This window comes from Calcarisporiella thermophila, assembly GCF_041956535.1.
Source record: "Calcarisporiella thermophila strain CBS 279.70 unplaced genomic scaffold VTP21scaffold_3, whole genome shotgun sequence".
Taxonomy (NCBI): Eukaryota; Fungi; Calcarisporiellomycota; class Calcarisporiellomycetes; order Calcarisporiellales; family Calcarisporiellaceae; genus Calcarisporiella; species Calcarisporiella thermophila.
In genome coordinates, this window is record NW_027192193.1 from 450,235 (window position 1) to 470,428 (window position 20,194).

At 37.9% G+C, this 20,194-nt stretch overlaps 10 protein-coding genes across 10 annotated transcripts; 5 read left to right on the plus strand and 5 right to left on the minus strand.

Annotated features, from left to right (window-relative positions):
- Positions 1-156: 156 nt before the first annotated feature.
- Positions 157-795, minus strand: VTP21DRAFT_7060 (uncharacterized protein; the record flags this gene model as incomplete). The annotated part of the gene is made up of 2 exons (XM_069397760.1): positions 157-219; positions 277-795. 2 exons carry the CDS (start codon positions 793-795, stop codon positions 157-159), a joined length of 582 nt encoding a protein of 193 aa, XP_069255287.1.
- Positions 796-1,257: 462 nt separating this feature from the next.
- Positions 1,258-2,284, minus strand: VTP21DRAFT_7061 (uncharacterized protein; the record flags this gene model as incomplete). Its single annotated transcript, XM_069397761.1, has 4 exons — positions 1,258-1,299; positions 1,369-1,498; positions 1,721-2,028; positions 2,123-2,284. The coding sequence occupies 4 exons, from the start codon at positions 2,282-2,284 to the stop codon at positions 1,258-1,260; spliced, it is 642 nt and encodes a 213-aa protein (XP_069255288.1).
- A 2,211-nt stretch (positions 2,285-4,495) lies between these two features.
- Positions 4,496-5,065, minus strand: VTP21DRAFT_7062 (uncharacterized protein; the record flags this gene model as incomplete). Its single annotated transcript, XM_069397762.1, has 1 exon — positions 4,496-5,065. The coding sequence occupies one exon, from the start codon at positions 5,063-5,065 to the stop codon at positions 4,496-4,498; it is 570 nt and encodes a 189-aa protein (XP_069255289.1).
- A 1,178-nt stretch (positions 5,066-6,243) lies between these two features.
- VTP21DRAFT_7063 (uncharacterized protein) lies at positions 6,244-11,282 on the plus strand (the record flags this gene model as incomplete). The annotated part of the gene is made up of 8 exons (XM_069397763.1): positions 6,244-6,493; positions 6,646-6,893; positions 6,967-7,075; positions 7,140-7,222; positions 7,287-7,463; positions 7,547-10,417; positions 10,484-10,992; positions 11,057-11,282. The coding sequence occupies 8 exons, from the start codon at positions 6,244-6,246 to the stop codon at positions 11,280-11,282; spliced, it is 4,473 nt and encodes a 1,490-aa protein (XP_069255290.1).
- Positions 11,283-11,588: 306 nt separating this feature from the next.
- Positions 11,589-12,245, plus strand: VTP21DRAFT_7064 (uncharacterized protein; the record flags this gene model as incomplete). Its single annotated transcript, XM_069397764.1, has 3 exons — positions 11,589-11,628; positions 11,709-11,980; positions 12,048-12,245. 3 exons carry the CDS (start codon positions 11,589-11,591, stop codon positions 12,243-12,245), a joined length of 510 nt encoding a protein of 169 aa, XP_069255291.1.
- Positions 12,246-12,540: 295 nt separating this feature from the next.
- Positions 12,541-13,148, plus strand: VTP21DRAFT_7065 (uncharacterized protein; the record flags this gene model as incomplete). Its single annotated transcript, XM_069397765.1, has 4 exons — positions 12,541-12,705; positions 12,780-12,838; positions 12,893-13,011; positions 13,081-13,148. The coding sequence occupies 4 exons, from the start codon at positions 12,541-12,543 to the stop codon at positions 13,146-13,148; spliced, it is 411 nt and encodes a 136-aa protein (XP_069255292.1).
- A 65-nt stretch (positions 13,149-13,213) lies between these two features.
- Positions 13,214-14,747, plus strand: VTP21DRAFT_7066 (uncharacterized protein; the record flags this gene model as incomplete). Its single annotated transcript, XM_069397766.1, has 3 exons — positions 13,214-14,132; positions 14,199-14,413; positions 14,475-14,747. The coding sequence occupies 3 exons, from the start codon at positions 13,214-13,216 to the stop codon at positions 14,745-14,747; spliced, it is 1,407 nt and encodes a 468-aa protein (XP_069255293.1).
- Positions 14,748-15,025: 278 nt separating this feature from the next.
- Positions 15,026-15,875, minus strand: VTP21DRAFT_7067 (uncharacterized protein; the record flags this gene model as incomplete). The annotated part of the gene is made up of 4 exons (XM_069397767.1): positions 15,026-15,395; positions 15,453-15,555; positions 15,612-15,698; positions 15,782-15,875. 4 exons carry the CDS (start codon positions 15,873-15,875, stop codon positions 15,026-15,028), a joined length of 654 nt encoding a protein of 217 aa, XP_069255294.1.
- A 176-nt stretch (positions 15,876-16,051) lies between these two features.
- Positions 16,052-17,494, plus strand: VTP21DRAFT_7068 (uncharacterized protein; the record flags this gene model as incomplete). Its single annotated transcript, XM_069397768.1, has 6 exons — positions 16,052-16,452; positions 16,517-16,609; positions 16,665-16,804; positions 16,866-17,205; positions 17,267-17,349; positions 17,412-17,494. The coding sequence occupies 6 exons, from the start codon at positions 16,052-16,054 to the stop codon at positions 17,492-17,494; spliced, it is 1,140 nt and encodes a 379-aa protein (XP_069255295.1).
- A 181-nt stretch (positions 17,495-17,675) lies between these two features.
- On the minus strand, positions 17,676-20,148 carry VTP21DRAFT_7069 (uncharacterized protein; the record flags this gene model as incomplete). The annotated part of the gene is made up of 11 exons (XM_069397769.1): positions 17,676-17,876; positions 17,937-18,048; positions 18,114-18,188; positions 18,249-18,408; positions 18,505-18,630; positions 18,759-19,226; positions 19,295-19,418; positions 19,494-19,615; positions 19,697-19,792; positions 19,854-19,973; positions 20,043-20,148. The coding sequence occupies 11 exons, from the start codon at positions 20,146-20,148 to the stop codon at positions 17,676-17,678; spliced, it is 1,710 nt and encodes a 569-aa protein (XP_069255296.1).
- Positions 20,149-20,194: the final 46 nt, after the last annotated feature.

Sequence of the window (20,194 nt, forward strand, 5' to 3'; positions counted from 1 at the left end):
AGTTACTCTTAAAAAACGATTTCCGTAAGAGTAGCATTTTTATTACAACAAATATCAAAAGGGTGAGAAATATGAATATAAATAAAGCATAAGAAGAAATATGCTTGTCGTGAAAGTAATGATCCATCCGATACAAGAAATCAGGGTTAGTAAAAGTTAAATGTACATAAAAACTTTTGGTTGCGTGTTATGTAAAAATGAATATAAGAAATGAAAATACTACAAAATGTAATTTTCAAAGATGAGAATAGAGTCCATCAATTTTATGTTTTATACAGAGTATGCAGGAGGCCTGTCCAGATTTTCGTAAGCAGGTGGAGCCTCTAACCACTCTTCCTTTCCATCCCGTCTCATCAGAGGGTTTCTCTTTCTTGCCATGGTCTCGCTCTCCACAATCATGTTCAAGTAATCTCGGAATGTATCTTCGCCTTTCCCCATCCATAATTCAATTTTCAGACTTTCTCCGTTCAACAATGTGGCCACTATAAGTAAAGATCGTTGGATTGTCCTCTTAACAACCTGAATTTTATGGCATCTTGCTAAAGAAAGGGAGAAGCTCTGAAGCGGAGAGTGGGAATGGGTATTGGGAAGTAGGATAAGTCGGTGTGAGGTGAGAAATAGTCGACCCCGGATTGTTTTTCCATTTGCATTGTGAACTTGGGGGAATGAAAATTGAATCTTCTCATCTTGGAAGTAAAAGCCTTCTCCTTCTTCTGGTACTGGCACTAACGCCTTATCTTTAGGGCGAGAGTGAAGGAGGACGGTGTTGAAAAACGAATTAAAGTATAAGCTCATATTACATGAATTTTTTAGTTTTCGTCTATAATAACAGAATTAAACGTTTCCTTATTTTCAGAAAACGCAAGCATATATATAGAGTGTTTAACGACTTATCCTTTTGAGTCGCCGTTGGCTTGGCCCTCGGAAGTAAAGTCGTGGAAAATTCTTGAACGAATTTTATCAACCCAGAAAGATTCCATTTTTAGCATATTAAAACTGAAAATATTCAGATAAAATATTCCAAAAAAAAACAGTAGGTGACTAGCTATGAGTTGAAATTTGCTCATTTCGGTGTGGAACAAGGGCTTTGTTTCCAGGCAACCCAAATGTTTCTTCGAAAAAGAGAATCTAGAAAATACCCAAATTTTCTTCGACGTAAAGAATAAAAGGAAATTTTCAGGCAACCTTTAATAACATCATTCACAAAAAAAAAAATAAACACAAACATAATGCATACCACTAATTTTCCCACTCCTCCTATTTTTTAATTGCTGCCATCCTTTGTCTCTCGCCTTCCAACTAATGAAAAATCGAGTTCAAAATTAGCACCCAACTATAACTATCGATATAATAATAAAAAAAACTTACCACTTTCTGTACTCGGGCTAAGGTTCCAGCCGCAGGTGCATTCGCAAGGCAACTCTCAGCAGTGTACGGAGGGCGAATCACTACCTCATCCAAGACAATAATCGTGTCTTTGTGCCATCGGCATGGTAATCTAGATATTATATAAAATAGGTTAAAATTTTTTCGTCTTGCTCTATATCGGTCAAAAATGAATAAATTTGGTAAATTGAGATAGAGTGTATATCCCCTGAAAGACACTCTTCAGCTTGAAGTTAAAACGGGAAAATAGTTCGTATACATAATGTATATGCATTGGAGTCGCAGATACATTGCGTTATTAACAAGGCAATAATAAAAAGCATGGCCAACTTACGTCTTGCTCAATGCGTCGAATATTTCTTGGGCTTCTCGTGTCACTCCAACACCAATTCGCGATAGTGATGTCCAAGTTTCTTGTATAGCCCGCTTCTCACGTCCTTTTATCCGGTCAATAGGTACCGGTCCCACGGCCGGTTCCACTGTTGCAAACGTACTCACATCCCAGCCATTCGATTCCCCAAGTGGCGTGACTTCCTTGATGCAATTCGTTTTGATGATGCGATAATCCCGCTTCGTAATACCTTCAGTAGAAGTAGTGCAGGATGGGCGAGGATATTGAGTATGGGTTGGTTGATGTGCGCACTTGGAATTAAAAAAATATGCGGAATGATTTGAATATTAATTCATTTAATATATACTAGTATTACATCATGTGGATATTGGCTCGAATACTTACTTCAATGGCCAAACAGTTAATCACGGGATCAAAGGCAAATATTTTGCCCTCAAACTCTTCATCGTTCACCGTTTTAATGCGAACCCAAACATCAAGCATCCACTCAAGCCCAGACTCTTCCACAACACCTCCTCCAGTCTTGGTACGCTGTAGCGTTTCCATCCTGAGCTTGAAATCAAATATAATTAATTAAATTACGATGGATCAAACTCTTCAATGAGAAGAGAGCGAATTTAGATATGCGTCCTCCTAGCTTTTCCAGAAATCTTAGTGAAATAGGAGCGAATCTTGATTAATTTATTATTCAAGGAGCGATCGATGATCTTGTTTTGTGTGTCACGTCTTCCTTACTCTCTCTCGTGGTCCTGAGAGGATATGTATATCTAAGAGATAGAAATCGTCATCAATGCTGCGCCTCATAATTATTGGTCCTTAAATCACATTTACTTCCAAGATTTTACACTTGATTGGACAGATATTGAAATAAAGTAAAATATGTTTCTTTCATATTGATATGGTTTATTTATGCAAAGGTTATAAAAAGGCACGGTAGAATAATCGAGTTCAGATAAAACTATATATTTATAAGCAACTTTGACATGGTGACATCAACTAGTAAATATTAATTAACCAATTTTATTCGCTTTCTAAGAAGGGTATTCTATACTAACACAATATTTAATAAAGCTCTTTATCTATATCTTACTCGTTAATATTGGGCAAATATGTATAAAACTCGAAAGAAATCACAACTAATCCCAGATAATGCTTAGTAGGATGTTTGTCATAATAGTAAATGCTTATATATTAAGAATTACAATCATATTAGTATATAATTGCAGGGCATTTGAAACTAACAAAACTCTATTGACTAAACTCATAATATCACCCAGGAACTCACTGATCTTCATCCTGAAGTTAGAGAGAACACTTTACTAGCAGCAGCATTTAAAAGGAGATTTTTTTATGTAATTTTTTTAATGTCCTAGAGCCAGTAACGGTTTATAAGAACCTAGCATTAAAGAATTGATAATGCTTTGCCTTTTCATTTTGAATTAAGTGGTTTAAATACTTAAGAAATATCTGGCTTAACTATTCGAAACGTCGAAATATAGCTCTGATATATGTTAATACATATATTTTCTATATATGGAAAGTAATATTTGATTGGATCAAATGCAATGATTGGCTTAATAAGATCTAATGATAAAATAACTCTTCTTTGAAAAATATAAAAGAGCAATGTTAGTCCAAGGGGGATTAACTACGCGATATTCTTTTTATAAACTCGAAAACCACAGTGGTGATTCAGCTAGTGTGGATATTTTATCAAATCATAAGCTATGGCTGACAAACATTTTATCATTTGACCATGAATTTCGACCCGCTTTTTCTCAGAGATTAATATTTTAAAGTGCTTAGGGAATTGTACCGTAAACTGGATTGTTCATGGCAATGTTATTTGAAAACGATTTTATATTAAACGAGCCGCACCCTACACGCTAGAAATTACTATATTGAAATAAATGCGTTTGAATACTTAGAGCAAGACAATTGATTTACTATATACCTTATGTTCAAGGATCATAAACTTAATAATATAATGACTTAATCCAAATTAAATTAATTTTACCTTTGAAATGTAAATAGAGATTTAAAGCACTCTATGAATCAATGTATTAATTATTTAAACTTTGTATACAAGTGGAGGATTGCAATATCCCTGAGCTACTCTATCATTTTTCAAGTTTGATATATGTTTAAATTTGCTGTATTTTTCATGATTATTTCTTTTGCTATCGATGAGAGGTCTACAACTTGGAATTTAAAATACAAATAAAAGATATTTAATTGTTCTCGTTGGGATAAAAGTATAAACGTATCCCAGTCTTTCAACTAATGATTGATTAGCCTTGTTTGAATTAAATGCGGAGTTTGAATTATGGGTTACCATTAATAATCTAAATATCTTTCAAAGCAATGTTTAACAAAGCCTATAATTACAATTGTTTTCTTTACTTTATATTTTCATTGCAAACAAAGAATTGGCCTTAGCTTAAGTATCATTCTATCAATAATATGTCAATTATGAGTGATCTTTCATCTTTTTAAAATTATACCGTCTATATTGGTTATATTATTTGAGCGGGTTTGATAGCTAAATTTATTCGATTAAAATTTTCAAATTAGTTGAGGACTTGAGAATAATAGTGAAAGGGATAACAGCAGGAGAAAATTGTATGAAGCTGTAGGAAGATGAGAAAATTTATTGAGCTAAAGCAGGGTCAAACTTTTTTTGCACAACTTTGAAGCAAATGATGTATTCAAATTTTCAGACATATGGGATATTTTTGCAAATCAAAAATTGAAGTCCTAGTGCAGTACGGGATAATCTATTAGTCTCTCGCCTTCCAACGAGGAGAGGAGTTCTCTGAGCTCGCGGACCACTTTTTTCAATGTAAAGATCGATCGGTTGAGTCCGAAACTTGGCTTCCCTTCAAGTAGTCGGCGTGATTGCTGCCGCTCGTCCTCTAAATCATTCAATACGACTGCAAGTTCTCGGATGACGCGCCGGAGAACTCTCAGTATCCGAAATCTCCCAAACTCCTGCCTGGCCTCAAGTTTCTTCGGCTTTTCCTTGAGCGGGATATTAATCAACTTGTCAGCCTGGAGAGGATTCTCAAGGGCATTCAGAACACGGCTGAGCGAGAAGATAGATGTCCACATTATCTTTTCCATACGATCGATGGTGGAGCGTGAGAACTGGACCGGCTTCTCTGGCTTAATGGGCACAGTTTCTACTCGGGCAGCCGGGGTGGGCTTGATATTGGCTGCAGCTCCAGTCTTTGTAGGCGCAACGGAGACAGCTGCTGAAGCATTGAGAACAACCAAGACAACCAGCGTGAAGAAAACAAAGAAACTGAGCTTAATAGTTTTACACATTGCAAAAATCTGGGTTATAGGGAGGTTTTTCTTTTGGTTGAATAGGTTGCTGGGAAGATAGAGGAGATGCTTTGTGTTTTTTGGGTAGTGAAGCAGGTTCGCTTGGATATTTATACACACTCGCTGAGCGTGGAATGCAATGGTTTGCCATGAGCTTCTTCTACTAAATGAAGAGCATGTTACAGAGGTAATTTATTTTTAACCTTTCTCATCTTGGGCAAATAAATGTATTTGCCCTGGCTCTTCTCGCCCATTTAATAAGCTCAATTTTTTTTTCATTTTACGAAAGTCTGTCTCCAAGCAATGATAAAGGCATAATCCTCTATCGACATAGTTAACTGCCATAACTGATTGCCTACCTCTTCATCTTCAGCTGAATTAGATATTTTACACTGCCTCTATTGCAAAATTTAAAACTATACTCTAATAATGTTACTTCATGAAGCCTGGGATCAAACAAAATAAAGAGCATAGTGAAAATACCTCATTTCTCCAGTTCCACCCAATTTTAGAGGCTTCCGTTATAATGTTTCGCAGGGAAATTTTGTCCCCAATGAACAAGTCTAGGATATAGAGTATTTTACCTTAAATAAATTTCAGCAAAATGACACTAAAAAAAATATAGTTTGGGGTTTTTCAGTGTAATGGTCAGCAGGATATTCCTACGAAATCAAATTTTAAAGTTTTTTATTTTCTAGCATGATCTAACAAGTAAATATATAAGGATTACACCATCGATTAAAAAATAAGAAAATGAGAGAATTTACTCGACATGTTATTTATTCCATTTAAGGTAAATAACCTAATAATATCCTAACCTATCAGTAAATAACTCTCTCTACGGATGCTATAGCTAAGCTATTCAATACCAATAGTATATAGGTAGAATAGTTATAATTTTTTTAGAAGGCTTTTGATATGTTGCTGACTTATTTTCCAGATAGCTTAGTTTTCTAATTTCTTTTCACTTATTCCTGTTCCTTTTCTGACATTTTCAATCACAAATTTTTAAAATACGTGTGTACAACAGAGACCACAAACCTCTATAAGGTTTGCCCAACTTCAAAACTTTGTTATCTGAGGTTTGTTATTTCTTTTTCATTTCTTCGCTGTTGGTGAGCCTCTTATGTTTGTTAACTAATATACCCTTTCATAATATAACATACAACTTCAACAAAATGGATCTAACCAGCATGCCACCAAAATCATCAACTCGCGATCATTCCACTGCTAGTAAATCAGAACCTCAGCAGACTCAAAAGCCGTCTAGAAAAAGGAGAGGGCGGAAGAAAAAACAGCCACAGCCATTAGAGGAACACGTTAATAATTTAACTCATTCTACATCAAAAGAAACAGCTACGCCTATGGCTGTAGAGTTAAATCAGGCACCTGGAGATTCTTCTGAAGGAACATTAATCCATAAAATATGTAAGCTCAATATTTTTTTTTTATTTTACTTTATATTAATCCACAAAATCTTGAAATCTTTAACTGGAAAATCTTTTTTTTTTTGCACTACTATTAATCTTTAATATATTTTCTCCCTTCATTATAACACTTTATTTATTTTTTTATGTTAGTTGCCAATCGTGGTCCCAACAAACGTCGTATCAAAGTAAAACTTGCAGATGATATGAATATATCAGTGGACGAAGACTTAAGCGAGGATGATGCGGATTTTGTTTTTAATGGATTACCTGATGAGGACGAGTTGAGCGATGTAGATTCTCACAGCAGCCAATCTGAAGATGAGGCGAATAAAGTGTACAAGGAAGATGATGAAGAAAAATATTCGCCGCAAAAGATCGCTGAGTGGTTAGCAGAATGGGTAAGACTCGATATTTCGTATTGTTGACATGGCAAGTTTATATCATAATTTTTTATATTCTTCTTTAATGTAGAAGGACAAAGACCCTGAAGTGTGTTGTGTTTGCACAGAAAACAGCACATCGGACAACAATGTTTTCGTTTATTGTGATAATCCTCGCTGTGAAGTTTTAGTTCATCAACGTATGTTTAAATGATGTAGCAGTGTTACAACATACTTCCATTTATTTAACTTGTCGATTTACAGAGTGCTATGGGATCACAAAAGTGCCTGGTCCTGATGAGCCCTGGTACTGCGATCGTTGCAAAGCACAGCCTGGTGAATTAGTGGTAAATCATTAATTTTGACACCATTTAATGATTGTTTAGAGTTTACTAATTTTCAAAATTTCAGTCTTGTGTCCTCTGCCCAAACACTCATGGGGCATTTAGAAAGCTAGTAGACGAAGACCCCAGTCAAGGATGGGTGCACATTGTCTGTGCTCTCTGGATGCCTGGCTCTAGTTTCCATGACCGCGAGAGACTAGATAGCATTTCACTTAAGGGTGTCCCGGCTAAGCGATGGGGATTAGTAATACTTACTATTTTATTCACTGATTTGCAGGTTGGATATTAATATATTTTATTTTATTTTTCTTGTATGACATTATTTAGACATGTTCTATATGCGCTGATCCAGAGAAAGCTCGCGTAGGAGCTTGCCTCCAATGCGATGCTGGTGGTTGTCGTAAAAGTTTTCATGTTTCCTGTGCTGAAGCGTACTCTTTAACCGAAGTGATTGAAGATACCCCCGAAATGTCCGACCCTTATTTTGTATATTGCAAGCAACATGGCGGTGCTGGCGGTGGTGACCATAAGCTTAATGGATGGGAAAAATGGGTACGCAAAAGAGACAAGTTTTTAGCTGAAGTTGAAGCGTATCATTCACATCGGCGCGCAAATGCTCTCAAAGCTAAGTTCGAGAATTTAGAAATTATTGATATGACGGGTGTCGGGTTTTTAGAGTTTTGGGAAAGCCAATATGTAAAGGTATCGCGTGAAATGGAAGAAAGCATATCTAAGAAACGACGTGCTGTTGTGGCGCTAAGTGCACAGGTCAACGATCTCACTGATCAGGCGAATAAAATTCGTAAAAATACTTCAAACGATATCGCGTCAAAATTGGAGCAAGCACGGCGCGAAAGGGAGACTCTGGAGCTTCAAATGGCTGAGCTCAGGCTATGTCTGAAAAGATGCTTCAGTATGATCGACCTATATAATCCTCAGACTCTACGTTTTCAGCCTGGAATACCACATTCAGATGATCCTGTAGGAGACTTCCGAAAACTTCCTCCCAATAGCCGTTGGAATGCAAATGCGTATGATATCATTCGATCAATTAAACTTGCTGAGACTCCAAGTGAAATAGCAAAAGTCAATGCTAAGGAATATTCGCCTATGCAGCCTGCAGCAATTCAAATTCAGCCTGAAATATCACCGCCTGGGCTATATTCTGGGTCAAATTCGACTTCAAACACGAAAATGCGACAAACGAAACGTAAAGTTGGGAGGCCGCGCCTGGATTCGCGCGATAGTCCTCAACAAAAGCCTGCGCGCAAGAAGAGCAGATTAATGCGGGCTCAAACTCCTCCATTATTTAGTCCATCTTCCGGTTTATCCAATGTTTCTGCTGCTACAAGCCAATCTGCAATGTCAGCGTCCACATTACAGCCTCAAGCTAACCCAACTTCCACAGTTTCTGCATTAGCAACCCAAGAAGGGGAGCGCCTAGCCGACCAATCAATTAATCAGAATCCAGGAGCTTCGGTTAAATCGCAACAACCATCGCATGGTCCAGTTTATACCAACTCAGCAGTTTCATCAACTGAACATAATGCTGGCGGATGGCGGCAACCAACAGTGAGCAATCTTCTAATGACTTCACCGTATCAGAGTTTCGATCCTTATTCTCATGAATCCCCCTATGACACGCATACTGGTTCATACGGAACCCACGCCTCTACCTCTGAATCGACCGAGTTGAATCCTTCTAATTCAACAAATGTACATGTGGCCCAACGTCCAATGAGCTTGCCTGCAAGAGTATCATCTCCACGAACGATAAAGCCATTTACGTCGCCTGATGTTACACACAGTCAGGAACAGCCTTGTCAATCGTCGTTTGGGAGATTCTCTCCAGACCAACGTGCGTCCTGCCCACCCCCACCCTCCCATTCTTTAACTTGGTCCCCTGTTGCTTTAAGAGACATCCAGCAGAATTCAGAAACTCAATCAGGTAGCGGTTATTCTTCTGAGCCACTCCCGCCAATGCCACCACCAACACGAGGTGTTTTTCACCCTGTAATTACTCAATCGCAGCACACTCCATCTTCTCAGCATTATGCATGGCCTTCGCCTAAAATTCCGCCTCCCTTTTCTCCAGATATCCATTCTGACCGACGGAGAAGCCTTAACCAAATTTCGGCTCAATCATCTCATGAAAGTGTGGCTATGTCCCCACAAACAGAGATGGAAAACAACATACTACCCCCTATACAATCAAACGGTGGCCAAGTTGAGCCTTCGATGCAGCTGATTTCTTCGCGCCCCGATACTCACTTGCACTCAAATTCTCAGCAATCCGATAATATGGTTGGCTCATCATTGCCTTCTACTACGCAACCTCTTCTGATACAGGCCGCATCTCCACGCCAGTCTGCATATAAATCCAACAACAATTCATCAACAGAGTACTATACTTCTCCTGAATATAATGCCCAGCAAGCAGATTCTTCTAGTGTCCAGATGGGAAATTCATTACAAGCTGAAGACAATGAGCGAAATAAGTTGCCTGCAGAGACAGTATATAAGAGAGGCACAGGTGAAAAATCGAAGCGCAAGTACAATAATCAATCCATCGGCCATGAACCTGGGCAAATGAGAGATAATTCTTCATTAGATATATTGGAATATAAACCTGAAAGGAAAAGCAAATTAGCTACTAATGATCTTTCTGATGGAGGTTCTAACAAATCTGCACCTACAGCTGTTAATGAGCCTACTCATAAGACAAACTTGGCGGAGACCTCAAGTGCAAAAACTTCAGGAAGTCCAGTCCCTTTAGCCTCTAATCGCAATGACCAGCCTGGAGTGATCGGTCCGCAACCACATATTGCTGAAGGAGCAAATATTATGATAAATAATACCCCTCCACATTCTTCTTCGATTTCAGTCTCATTTAAGCAAAAAACGAGTCCAGGTCTTCATGGAATCCCAGGATCAAGCTGTTTTCAACTCGAGAATTATGTACCACCTCCACCTAAGATAAAGAAGAAAGATCAATCTTCGATGCGTGTATTGTTACCTGCCCCTTCGCAATCAGATAGTGCTACTTCCAATATACCTGCTACACATAATCCAGCTGTTCACACTTTCAATGCAACCCTAAACAAGGGTACAACCGTGATATCTAATGGTTTGATTAGCGGTGAAGAAGTTTCGGAAAGAGCACAGGTACAAGAGCTATCAAAATTTAGAGCTGACTCGGTAAATGATTATTTAAGATTGTTTTAATGGCTTCAATAAGTAACTTTTGGAATATTATTGGGATAGCCCGCAAACGAAAGAGATAGAGCAGTTAATGTTTCGAACTCACCTGTACCACAGTCCTCTGGTATAACTGCGTCCACCCTTATTCCGTTCAAAGAGGAACATAAAAAACCTTTGAATGAGGATGCTCACCAGGAAAATACTTCGACACCAACTCCACGCCGTAAAGTTGGAAGACCACGAAAGCACCCTATTGCACCAGTAGCAGGAAGTGGTGAAGGCGATGATCGCAATGAAACAAAATTACGAGTGAACCGTCATTCATCTCGCCAGCCAGCTTCATCTCCTGTTGACAATAGTACCCCATCCCCCACTACTGCGCGTAGTTTAGTTCCCAAAATTTGTGATCTATGTCATCAACCACATTCCCAACCGCGACCTCAAGAAGAGATTGCCAGCCTATCCCCTACAGCTGCAAAAATTGACCCCGACCATATCGTTACTTGCGCAGAGTGTGGAAGGTCATTCCATTATGGGTGTATTTGGCCACCAATGGGAAGCTTGCCAAAGAAGTGGGTTGATGTATAGAAATCGTATTTTTGTCCTTAATTAATATGTCTTCTTATATATGTATAGAGGTTATACCTGGCGTTGCGGTGACTGCGAAAGCGATGCCCGTGCGAGAGTTCAATACAAAGAGGCAGAACGAAATTTGTTGCAGGTTGCTAAGAAACCGCATGCTGTTGGTAGTAGTGTGGACGTCAACGAAGGAGCTTCCATCTCCAATCTTATTTCAGATATGTCAGATGAATCGCGACGATTGCGACGTAAATCCAATATTAGCTATAAAGATCAACTCTAAGAGTATAATTAATATTGTAGTTATTACGTTTCTTTTTCCTTTTTGTGTTTATTTCATATTGTGTGTATAAGCTTATTCATTCACAAGCCTCCTTTTTACCTGCTACGTAAAATTATATTGTGACTGTGTTTTGTAAAAAGGAAAAAAAAAAGTGAGAAAGGCCAGAAAATAAAATAAAATTTCTTTTCTTCTCTGTTCTCTGTGAAAAAGAAAATATTGCTGTCAAACAAAATATTCATTAGCAATTTTGGTCCTATTTTCTTCGCATATATTAATTTAAGTAATTTCTAGATAACCTTTTCCCTCATGACACCCCCACATTGGTCTGAAGAACGTAAAGATAATTGTGAGTAAACAAGCGGGAGAAATGACAATTCATGAGCATTTACGCTAAATGACACTTTTCATTTACTCGTCTTTTTTCAGCTATTGAAGCGCTCAATTCCTCACAAAAGACCAACCATCCAGATATACCCAATTCAGACGCAATACAACCACAAAATGAAGACTCTGCACGGGTCTCTACAACAGTTGGAACAAAACGTAAGCAATCAGTTGCTGAGGATGAGGACGAGGATATACCACCGCGTCCCAGCTTAGGGAATAATGCAGGGAATGGCGGAAATGGGACAGGATATAAATGTAATGTTTGTCGGAAGGAGTATAAGCATTTAAACTCACTTAGCAAGCATCAATGGGCGAGTGTTACATTTTCATAATTCAGTTTAATGAGCAAAGAATATTAACTACAATTTTATCTCTCAGGAACATCATTATGCGTGGCAATCGGCATTACGTTTCAATTTACGAAAGAGTCAGCAAGTTGCTCTCATGGAGGCTGCACAGATACTGGTTGATATGCGGGGATGTTCTGCACCTTCTCCAACATCAACTGTACAAGCACAGGCAGCTACAGCAGGAGTGGGAGGAAGTGATACGGGAAGAGAACGTCATCGTAGATAAATATTTTATTTATTATTTTTCCTAATTTTGTTGTGATTTTTCATGCAGGGAAATGAAAAAGAGTTAGGGGAGCTGGCACTGATAAATTTCACTTTTCTTTTTATTATATTCTCGCTATATATAAATTTTGAATATAAAAATTTCTTTCCTGTAATTAAGAGTTGGAACAGTTATGTAACTGTTGAAATATGTCTTAAATTTATCTGAAATAGATCTTGTTTGAAACGTCATCATCGCGTTCTTACACTTATTTCCGAACACTCTTCAATCCCTAGATCTCAGTTTTCACCTTAAAATGGATACAGATCCACAAGCGTTAAAAAATCATTCCTGGTCTGTCTTTGAAAAGCTACTGCTTGCTCAGGCTGTCTTTAGATGGGGTGGTGATGATTGGGCAACCATTGCGCAGGCCATGCGTGGGCACCCAATGGTGAAACGACCAGACGTTTTCACACAACAAGTACATACAGTCTCTTTAAATTTGATTTAATTAAGTGAAATGTGTGTAGAAACTGATCGTTTTTTTTTTGTTAGACTTGCTCCCAAAAATACGCGAACCTCTTGGAAGAATTGGAGCGCAGTGAGGCAGAAAAGTAATACCACAACTTTTGATTTAAATATTACCTTAATTAACTTTTTTGATAAAGGAAAAACAAAAAAAAGAAACAGCTTCTGAAAATCCTGTTGTCAAAATTGCACGCAGGCTGTACTGGGAGCGAATTGCAGAACTCAAAAAAGCAATTAAGGAAGATGAAGAGCAATTTCGGTATGTTTATTATATAGTACACGGATATTGACAATATCAGATCAACTTAGAATTTGTAATTATTTCTAGTAAATTGGTTACTGAAATTGACGAGATACGTTCGGGCAAGTGGGATGATCGCCTGCGCGAAGAGTTAAAGAAACGCGGAATAGATGAGATACATACTACGAGCGTTGCTCCAGATACAATCAAATCAGAGAGTATGATTAATGATCAGGAAACTCCGGAAAACAATGAATTGGTTGCTACAGTAACCCAGGCAACCAGTATTGCAGAATCAACCACGGTGGAAAATAAGAGTGGACTTATGAATGAAGATGATATAACTCAACAATCTTCCGAGCATACCTTGAAAGCGGATACGAATACGGAGGAAACCGAACAAGAGAGAGAACAAGGAAAAGTACATGAATCGAAGCAAAGCGAGAAACAGATTCAAGAAGAAAAAAAAGGGCCAGAACAGAGAAATGAGAACGAGGATAAGGGCATTAGGAGTATCGGGAAAGTACCTGAAGAAGCAGAGATATCGGAAGAATATTCAACACCGCATTCTATTGCTCCCGAAGAGACTAATTCATCTGCAACCAAACCAGATGCACACCATGCTGCAACTGTTGCGCCCCTAAAGTCACATTCTCCAATAACTCCACCTCCCCCTAAATCATTGGATACGCATATTTTAAATACTATGCCTGAGAAATCAGAGATAGGTGCTGTACCAAATATCCCACTAAAATCAGCCGGAGAAAATAACGATACAAACGATGGGGCGAAGATCAATGAAATTTCGGCAGGAGTAGAAGACATGCCAGTATCTAATAATGATCCAACATATTTGAGCAAGAAGCAGCGTGATACAGAGAAAGACGAAATTAAAAATTCACCCAAATCTCCTGTAGTTGGTAAATCTTGCGAAGACGTGACCATGCGGATAGAAGAAGACGTGAAAATAAAAGAAGAACATAGAGATGAAACACCTATGTCAGAGGATGAAGCTCAACTGCATACTTCTGAGATGGTAGCCCCTATAATGCAGAGAAAAGATGAGTTCCATTCCAAAGGGAAATCTGCCAATTCGGTAGTAGAGAGCGATACGGAAGGACGAACTCCAGAATTATCTGGTAACTAGGAGCCTTGAGCTAAAATGGATACCATGTATTATATATTTTATGCCATTTTTTCTATAGCTGATAGCCCAGGGCCTTCCTTTGAGCGCAAAAAAGATGACGAAAGACAGAAAACTTGGCTCAAATTAATTAATATGGTGTGGCGGGACATTGCGAATCATAAAAATGCTGCCGTATTCATGAACCCCATTAAGGAGCAGCAGGCACCTAACTACTATGAGATTGTAAAACGCCCCATAGATCTCAAATCCATTAAACAGCGTGTTCGGGATGGGGTATGAACAAAACAAGGCAATATTTTTAATTGTGATTATTAACTTGTTTAAATTATATTAGAAAATAACTACAACTGATGAGTTTCACCGTGACGTTATGTTGATGTTTGCGAATGCTGCAATGTATAACAAAGAAGACTCGAATATATACAATCTTGCGCAGGAGATGAAGGAGGAAGTAGAGCAAATTATACTTGCATTTAAGCGAACGGAAAATATTACGCAGAAGGATCAGAAAAGACGTGGGGAGACACCTCCCAGTGAGGCGGAGCTCGAGGATGCAGAATCACCGTCGGAACATGAACCAAAACCAAAGAGGAAACGGCATGCATGATCTTTAGATAATGCTCCAAAATCTCACTGTGTATTTTTTCTCTCACTGCTTTTTAACTTTGTATAAACGATTTTTATCCCTGAAAGTAATGTTTGAGCAACATACATATGTTTGCTTCTTTATCCTAATGTATATAGTTGATTTTTTCTGAGTATACTCTTAATACGACCAAAATGTCTTCTGATATGAATCAATAAGGATTATTATTAAGATAACTTCTCTTTATAATTAAAAGGAAATTTACATGAATATTCCTTGAGCATTCTAAATAGTTACATTTATACTGAAGCACCGGGCTCCACAAAATAAATTCCTTCCACTGCAGAGAAAGTGGTATCTTTGCTACGGCTTTTCATGGCAGCAACCTCCAATTGCCCATGAATTGGATGACCGAACGTATATTTTTTATTCATCCCGAGATATGCACCTGTCTCGTCGTGCTTGAAATGAACAGATTGTTCACGATTCCATACAGTAGCCTTTTTCTCATTACATTCAAGCATCCAATTATCACCGGTATCCCCATTCTCAAACGCCGATACTTCTTGTTGATGAGATAATGGTGACGCATGATCGCGGTGGGAATGGAGGAATTTTTGAGTGTTAAGATGTTCGAGTCGAATAATAGAATTACACGCTATCTCATCTCTAAATATTAAAACATGAGATAATATGCTCGATGCAGTGCAATTAAATTATAATTACCCGATCTGACACGTCTCGCCGTGTTTTGCGCGTACTATCCAGAAACTGCTAGAATCGTGGGAAGAATCAAGACCTGTGACTGATTGTTGGCCACTTCCTGTCCCTAAAGTGGTATACTATTAGAACAAATGTAGAAATTAAAATTATCCGACAGCGTACCATAGTTAATTGAATGTGAATGGAGTTTGAAAGATGAAGAAGTATTTTTCAACTTAATGACGCTCCCACAAGTCACCTTTTCATATCCTATTTAAAAAATTGAATAACGTAAAACTCTTTGATCTAGTAAAACTAAAATAAAAATGCAACAGAGTTGAAGAGAACAGTACCATCTTCAATATTAGGAACATCATCCTTCGATGCCGTTTGGGTGATTGTTAACGCTGTCAGTAAAAGGCCAAACAACGATGCTTTTTTGAGCATTTTATAAGCAATAGTCCCCTATTATATGTCGAGTTTAATAAAATAGTCGGAGAGGCTTAAAACATTTTAGTACTAATGGCTTAGATGGAATGCAGCTATTCCTAATATCGAATTAGCCTTTTTTCTTGTTCTGTTCGATTGAGAGAGCTCATTCCTCCGTTTAGAGAACAAAGGAAATGTTGAAACGCTCTCACGTCAGGCTATTACTTGCATTTTGCCTGCTACTTGCGATATTCCATTTCTCGCGGTTCTATCCATGGAGAAATCATTCAAAGGCTCAGTCTTCTAAAACACCAATTCCGAATTATATACCGGAATCGCAATTTTCTTCTTCATCTAATTCAACTCGGCGCGCAAAAGCTGCTTTCGTTATCCTTGCTCGTAATTCGGATATTTACGAACTAAGGTCAAGCCTGCGCCAGCTAGAAAACCGATTCAATAAAAAATTTCACTATCCATACGTGTTTCTTAATGACGAGCCCTTTAACGAGCAATTTATTGAATTGACCAAGGGTATTATAAGCGGAGAGGCAAAATATGGTGTGATTCCTAAAGAACATTGGAGCATTCCAACTTGGTATATATTTTCTCTTGAATGGGAGATTGAATGCAAAATTAATTCTATTTAATTTTAAATTCAGGATTGATGAAGAAAAGGCTCGCCTAGCAAGAGAAGAGATGGAGAGAAAACAAGTAATTTATGGAGGAAGCTTGCCATATCGTCATATGTGCAGGTATACTTTTTCTTTTTCATCTAATACAACTATTTTTAATGGAATTATTATTTAGGTTCAATTCGGGCTTCTTCTTCCAACATCCACTCTTGGATGAATACGATTTCTACTGGCGAGTTGAGCCTTCTGTCGATTTTTACTGTGATCTTGATTATGACCCCTTCCTCTTCATGCAGGACAATGACTTGAAATACGGTAGAAAGTAGTTTAACACTGGGGATACATCATTTTACTAACACATTTCTATTATCTCCAGGCTTTACTATCTCATTGTACGAATTTGTGACAACCATAGAAACGCTCTGGCCTACTACATTGGAATTCTTTGAAAAGAATCCTCAATATCTTTCAAAAGATAATCTTATGGACTTTATAAGCGACGATGGCGGCAAATCGTATAATCTATGCCACTTCTGGTCGAACTTTGAAATTGCGGATCTACGTTTCTGGCGCTCTGAGCCGTATATGCGCTACTTTGAATATCTTGATAAAAAAGGCGGCTTCTTTTATGAGAGATGGGGTGATGCGCCAGTTCATTCGATTGCTGCTGCCTTAATGTTGAATAAAAGTCAGATCCACTTCTTTGACGATATAGGGTAAGTACGATGTCCTTTCACTGGAGAGTATCCAGTCTAAACACTCCATTCTTTTTTCCAGGTACAAGCATCCTCCGTATTCACACTGCTCCCAGAAAAAGGAGGTCCAATTGAAATGTCATTGTGATCCTGCATCGAATTTTGGTAATAATGCCTGTTTAATTATATTAATTAAAAGAATACCTGTTTATGCTGTTATCCTATAGATTTCGATGGCTACTCCTGCGGTAAACGTTGGTTTGATCTTATGGAAAAATGGAAGATAAAACCTATAGCTCCACCTGCCTAAAATATTTTGCATTATTTGTGCATGTACACATTTCTCTGTCTCTCTTTATATATAAAAATATATTTGGGTTAAAAATAAACGCTGACTTTTTAAAATGTTATGTTTTGTTTAAATAATATCCTAATAAGAATGGGGATTGCTTCTTTTTCAAGGACTTTTATTATATGTGTGAAACAACTCCTCATAATTCTTCATGTTTATGTTCATTGGCTTGGGGTTTCTCTTGAGATCGCTCCACTCCATTCTCTTGATGAGCCTGCTGATTAATAGTCTGTGCTTCAAGAGGACATGCAGCAGGGCTCATCATTTTAATGAAATACTCGCATTTCTCTGGTTCAGTCACGGAGGTTATTTTGTTCTCCTTTCCGCACTCAATTGACACCTTGAAATTAAATATGTTATTAAATGTAATTATAATGGGCGGGTATAATAAAATAGTTACTTTGACGCTACGCTCAGGCCCGTTCCAGCAGCGAGTGCCATGTTCGTAGAGCTGACCAGAATAGTACTCGAGCGTACCTTTCTCTCCAGATCCAGCCCATCTTTCAAAAGAACTACATCATATGAATCAGATTTTGCGTGTTCCATTAAAAAGAAGGAAGAAAAATAGGTAAAATACCCAAGATGCGTCGAAGCGTAATCTCTATTAGATTTCTGAGTCGCACTGCCAAACAAACATACTGAGTATGTATACCTACAGTATGCAGATTAAATAAAGAAACTAATTTATCGCAAATTATCATAAAATACGTACTCTCCCGAATCGAACGATAAACACTCTCCATTTAATTTCGCCCATTCTTCTTCGGGACCATAATCTTTCTCTAATTCTGCCTTGTTTTCACTTATACGGCGTTCTACTTCACGAACTTTCTCATCAATCTTATCGAATTCTCTGCGAGCTGTATCTGCGTCTATATAAAAGAAAAACTTAGTGCATTGGTTTACCAAAAAATAGAAGAATACGATAGTATTCTTCCAACCCTCATATGTCGAGGAGAGTCTAATACCGTATCTAGTTACACCAATAAAACGAATGTGCAGCGATTGTTGAACACGCCTTGCCAATGAGCCAATAAATTCTTGGACTCTCGATGGCAAAATAACGTTAAGCAAACGTGAAACAGATGATTTACCTTATTTTCGATAGAAAGATGGGGAAACATGTTTGAGAGTATGCAAGCAGATAGTAAATGCAAAGATTAGATATCTAATATACCATGTGACAAATAATTTCAAAAAAAAGACAAAGAAAATAGCTTACCTCTTACGATCTCAGTTGTCTCCTCATCCATCTGACCGTTCTCTACAACTTCGACATTTGTAGTCTCAATTTTCTCAATCGCCTCATTAAATAATCCATCAAGTTCTTCATCAACGGTTTCACTTTCAACTTCATTTGCTTCCCCGCCGTCTCCAACAATCGTCTCCTCTTTTTCAAACTCTCGCTCAAATTCCTCTAGTGCCGTCACAGCTTCTTTCACAGCCATATCATGATAGTTCTGGTTATGATTTGCCTTTAAATCACGCAATACTTGGAGAAGTCTATCGACGTGCTCATCAAATTGATTCACTTTCTCTTGCAGTTTTTCAACTCGCTCACGCACTTGGCTGCGAAGTGTAAAGAGAGTATCCCGTGCATTGGAAGAGCATTCTATGGGGCATTGAAGAGTTTTTTTGGCAGATTTCGATTTAGCTTCTTGCTCTTCCTTCTCCAATTTCTCTTTTTCAGCTGCAATAGTTCAGTTTCTTGGATTAATAAAAACTGCACAAATTATGTATAATATCCACTTAACTTACATTGGACCTCGCCTAACCTCTCCTTGAGCACAATTATCTCTGCTTCAAGTTTAGCAAGTTCAATTTGGGCTTTTTTTTTCTTTTCTTTTCCAAACTTAATATACTCTCGTTTGATACGTGCGCCCTATAGGGTTAATATAAACCAAAGGCCAGTATTAAGATATTTGGAGATGGAGCATTTTTAGAGTAAATTCCGAACCTCTGATTGAATTGCAGCAATTTGTCGCAGCATCTTTCTATGCTCTTTACCGACTTCTTTACAAAGGTTAGGGCATTGAATCTTGCCATCATACTCATCTGTGCCATCACAGCACTCAGCATCTAGAAAGAGTTATGGTACAAATATCCGTAAAAATAGTATATGCGTAAGAAAGCATGCTTTTTATATTTTCATATACGAACCACAGACTCCATCATTGACACGGGACGAGCGAATATATGCAGGTATATGGCCTTCGTTAGCACAGTAAAATTTGCCATTTGGGCAAGCCGATGTTCCTACGTAATATATAAGAATGCTAAACCAGTTCTTTATGGCCGAGGATATCACAATACCTACCAGGTTCGTCAGAACCGTCTGGGCAGTCACAGTAGTCATCATTAATAGCCGAGAAAGGAATTTTTTTTGAGCCATCTAAGCAAATAAACTGGCCATTTTTCTCTTGGTAGAGATGCAAATCTATATGATATACTCGAACAATTAGATGAAAAAAAAAGAAATTCATCCGAAATATAAAGAGCAGCTTACTCTTTTTCTCGACACCAAGCAACCCCAATGAAGAGTTGGCCACAGTTTGACTAACTAATAATAGTGTCGATAATATAGATATAAAGAGCACTGAGCTAACTGCCATATACGCCCACGATAAAAATGTCTGATTCTAGGTTGGTCGAGAATAT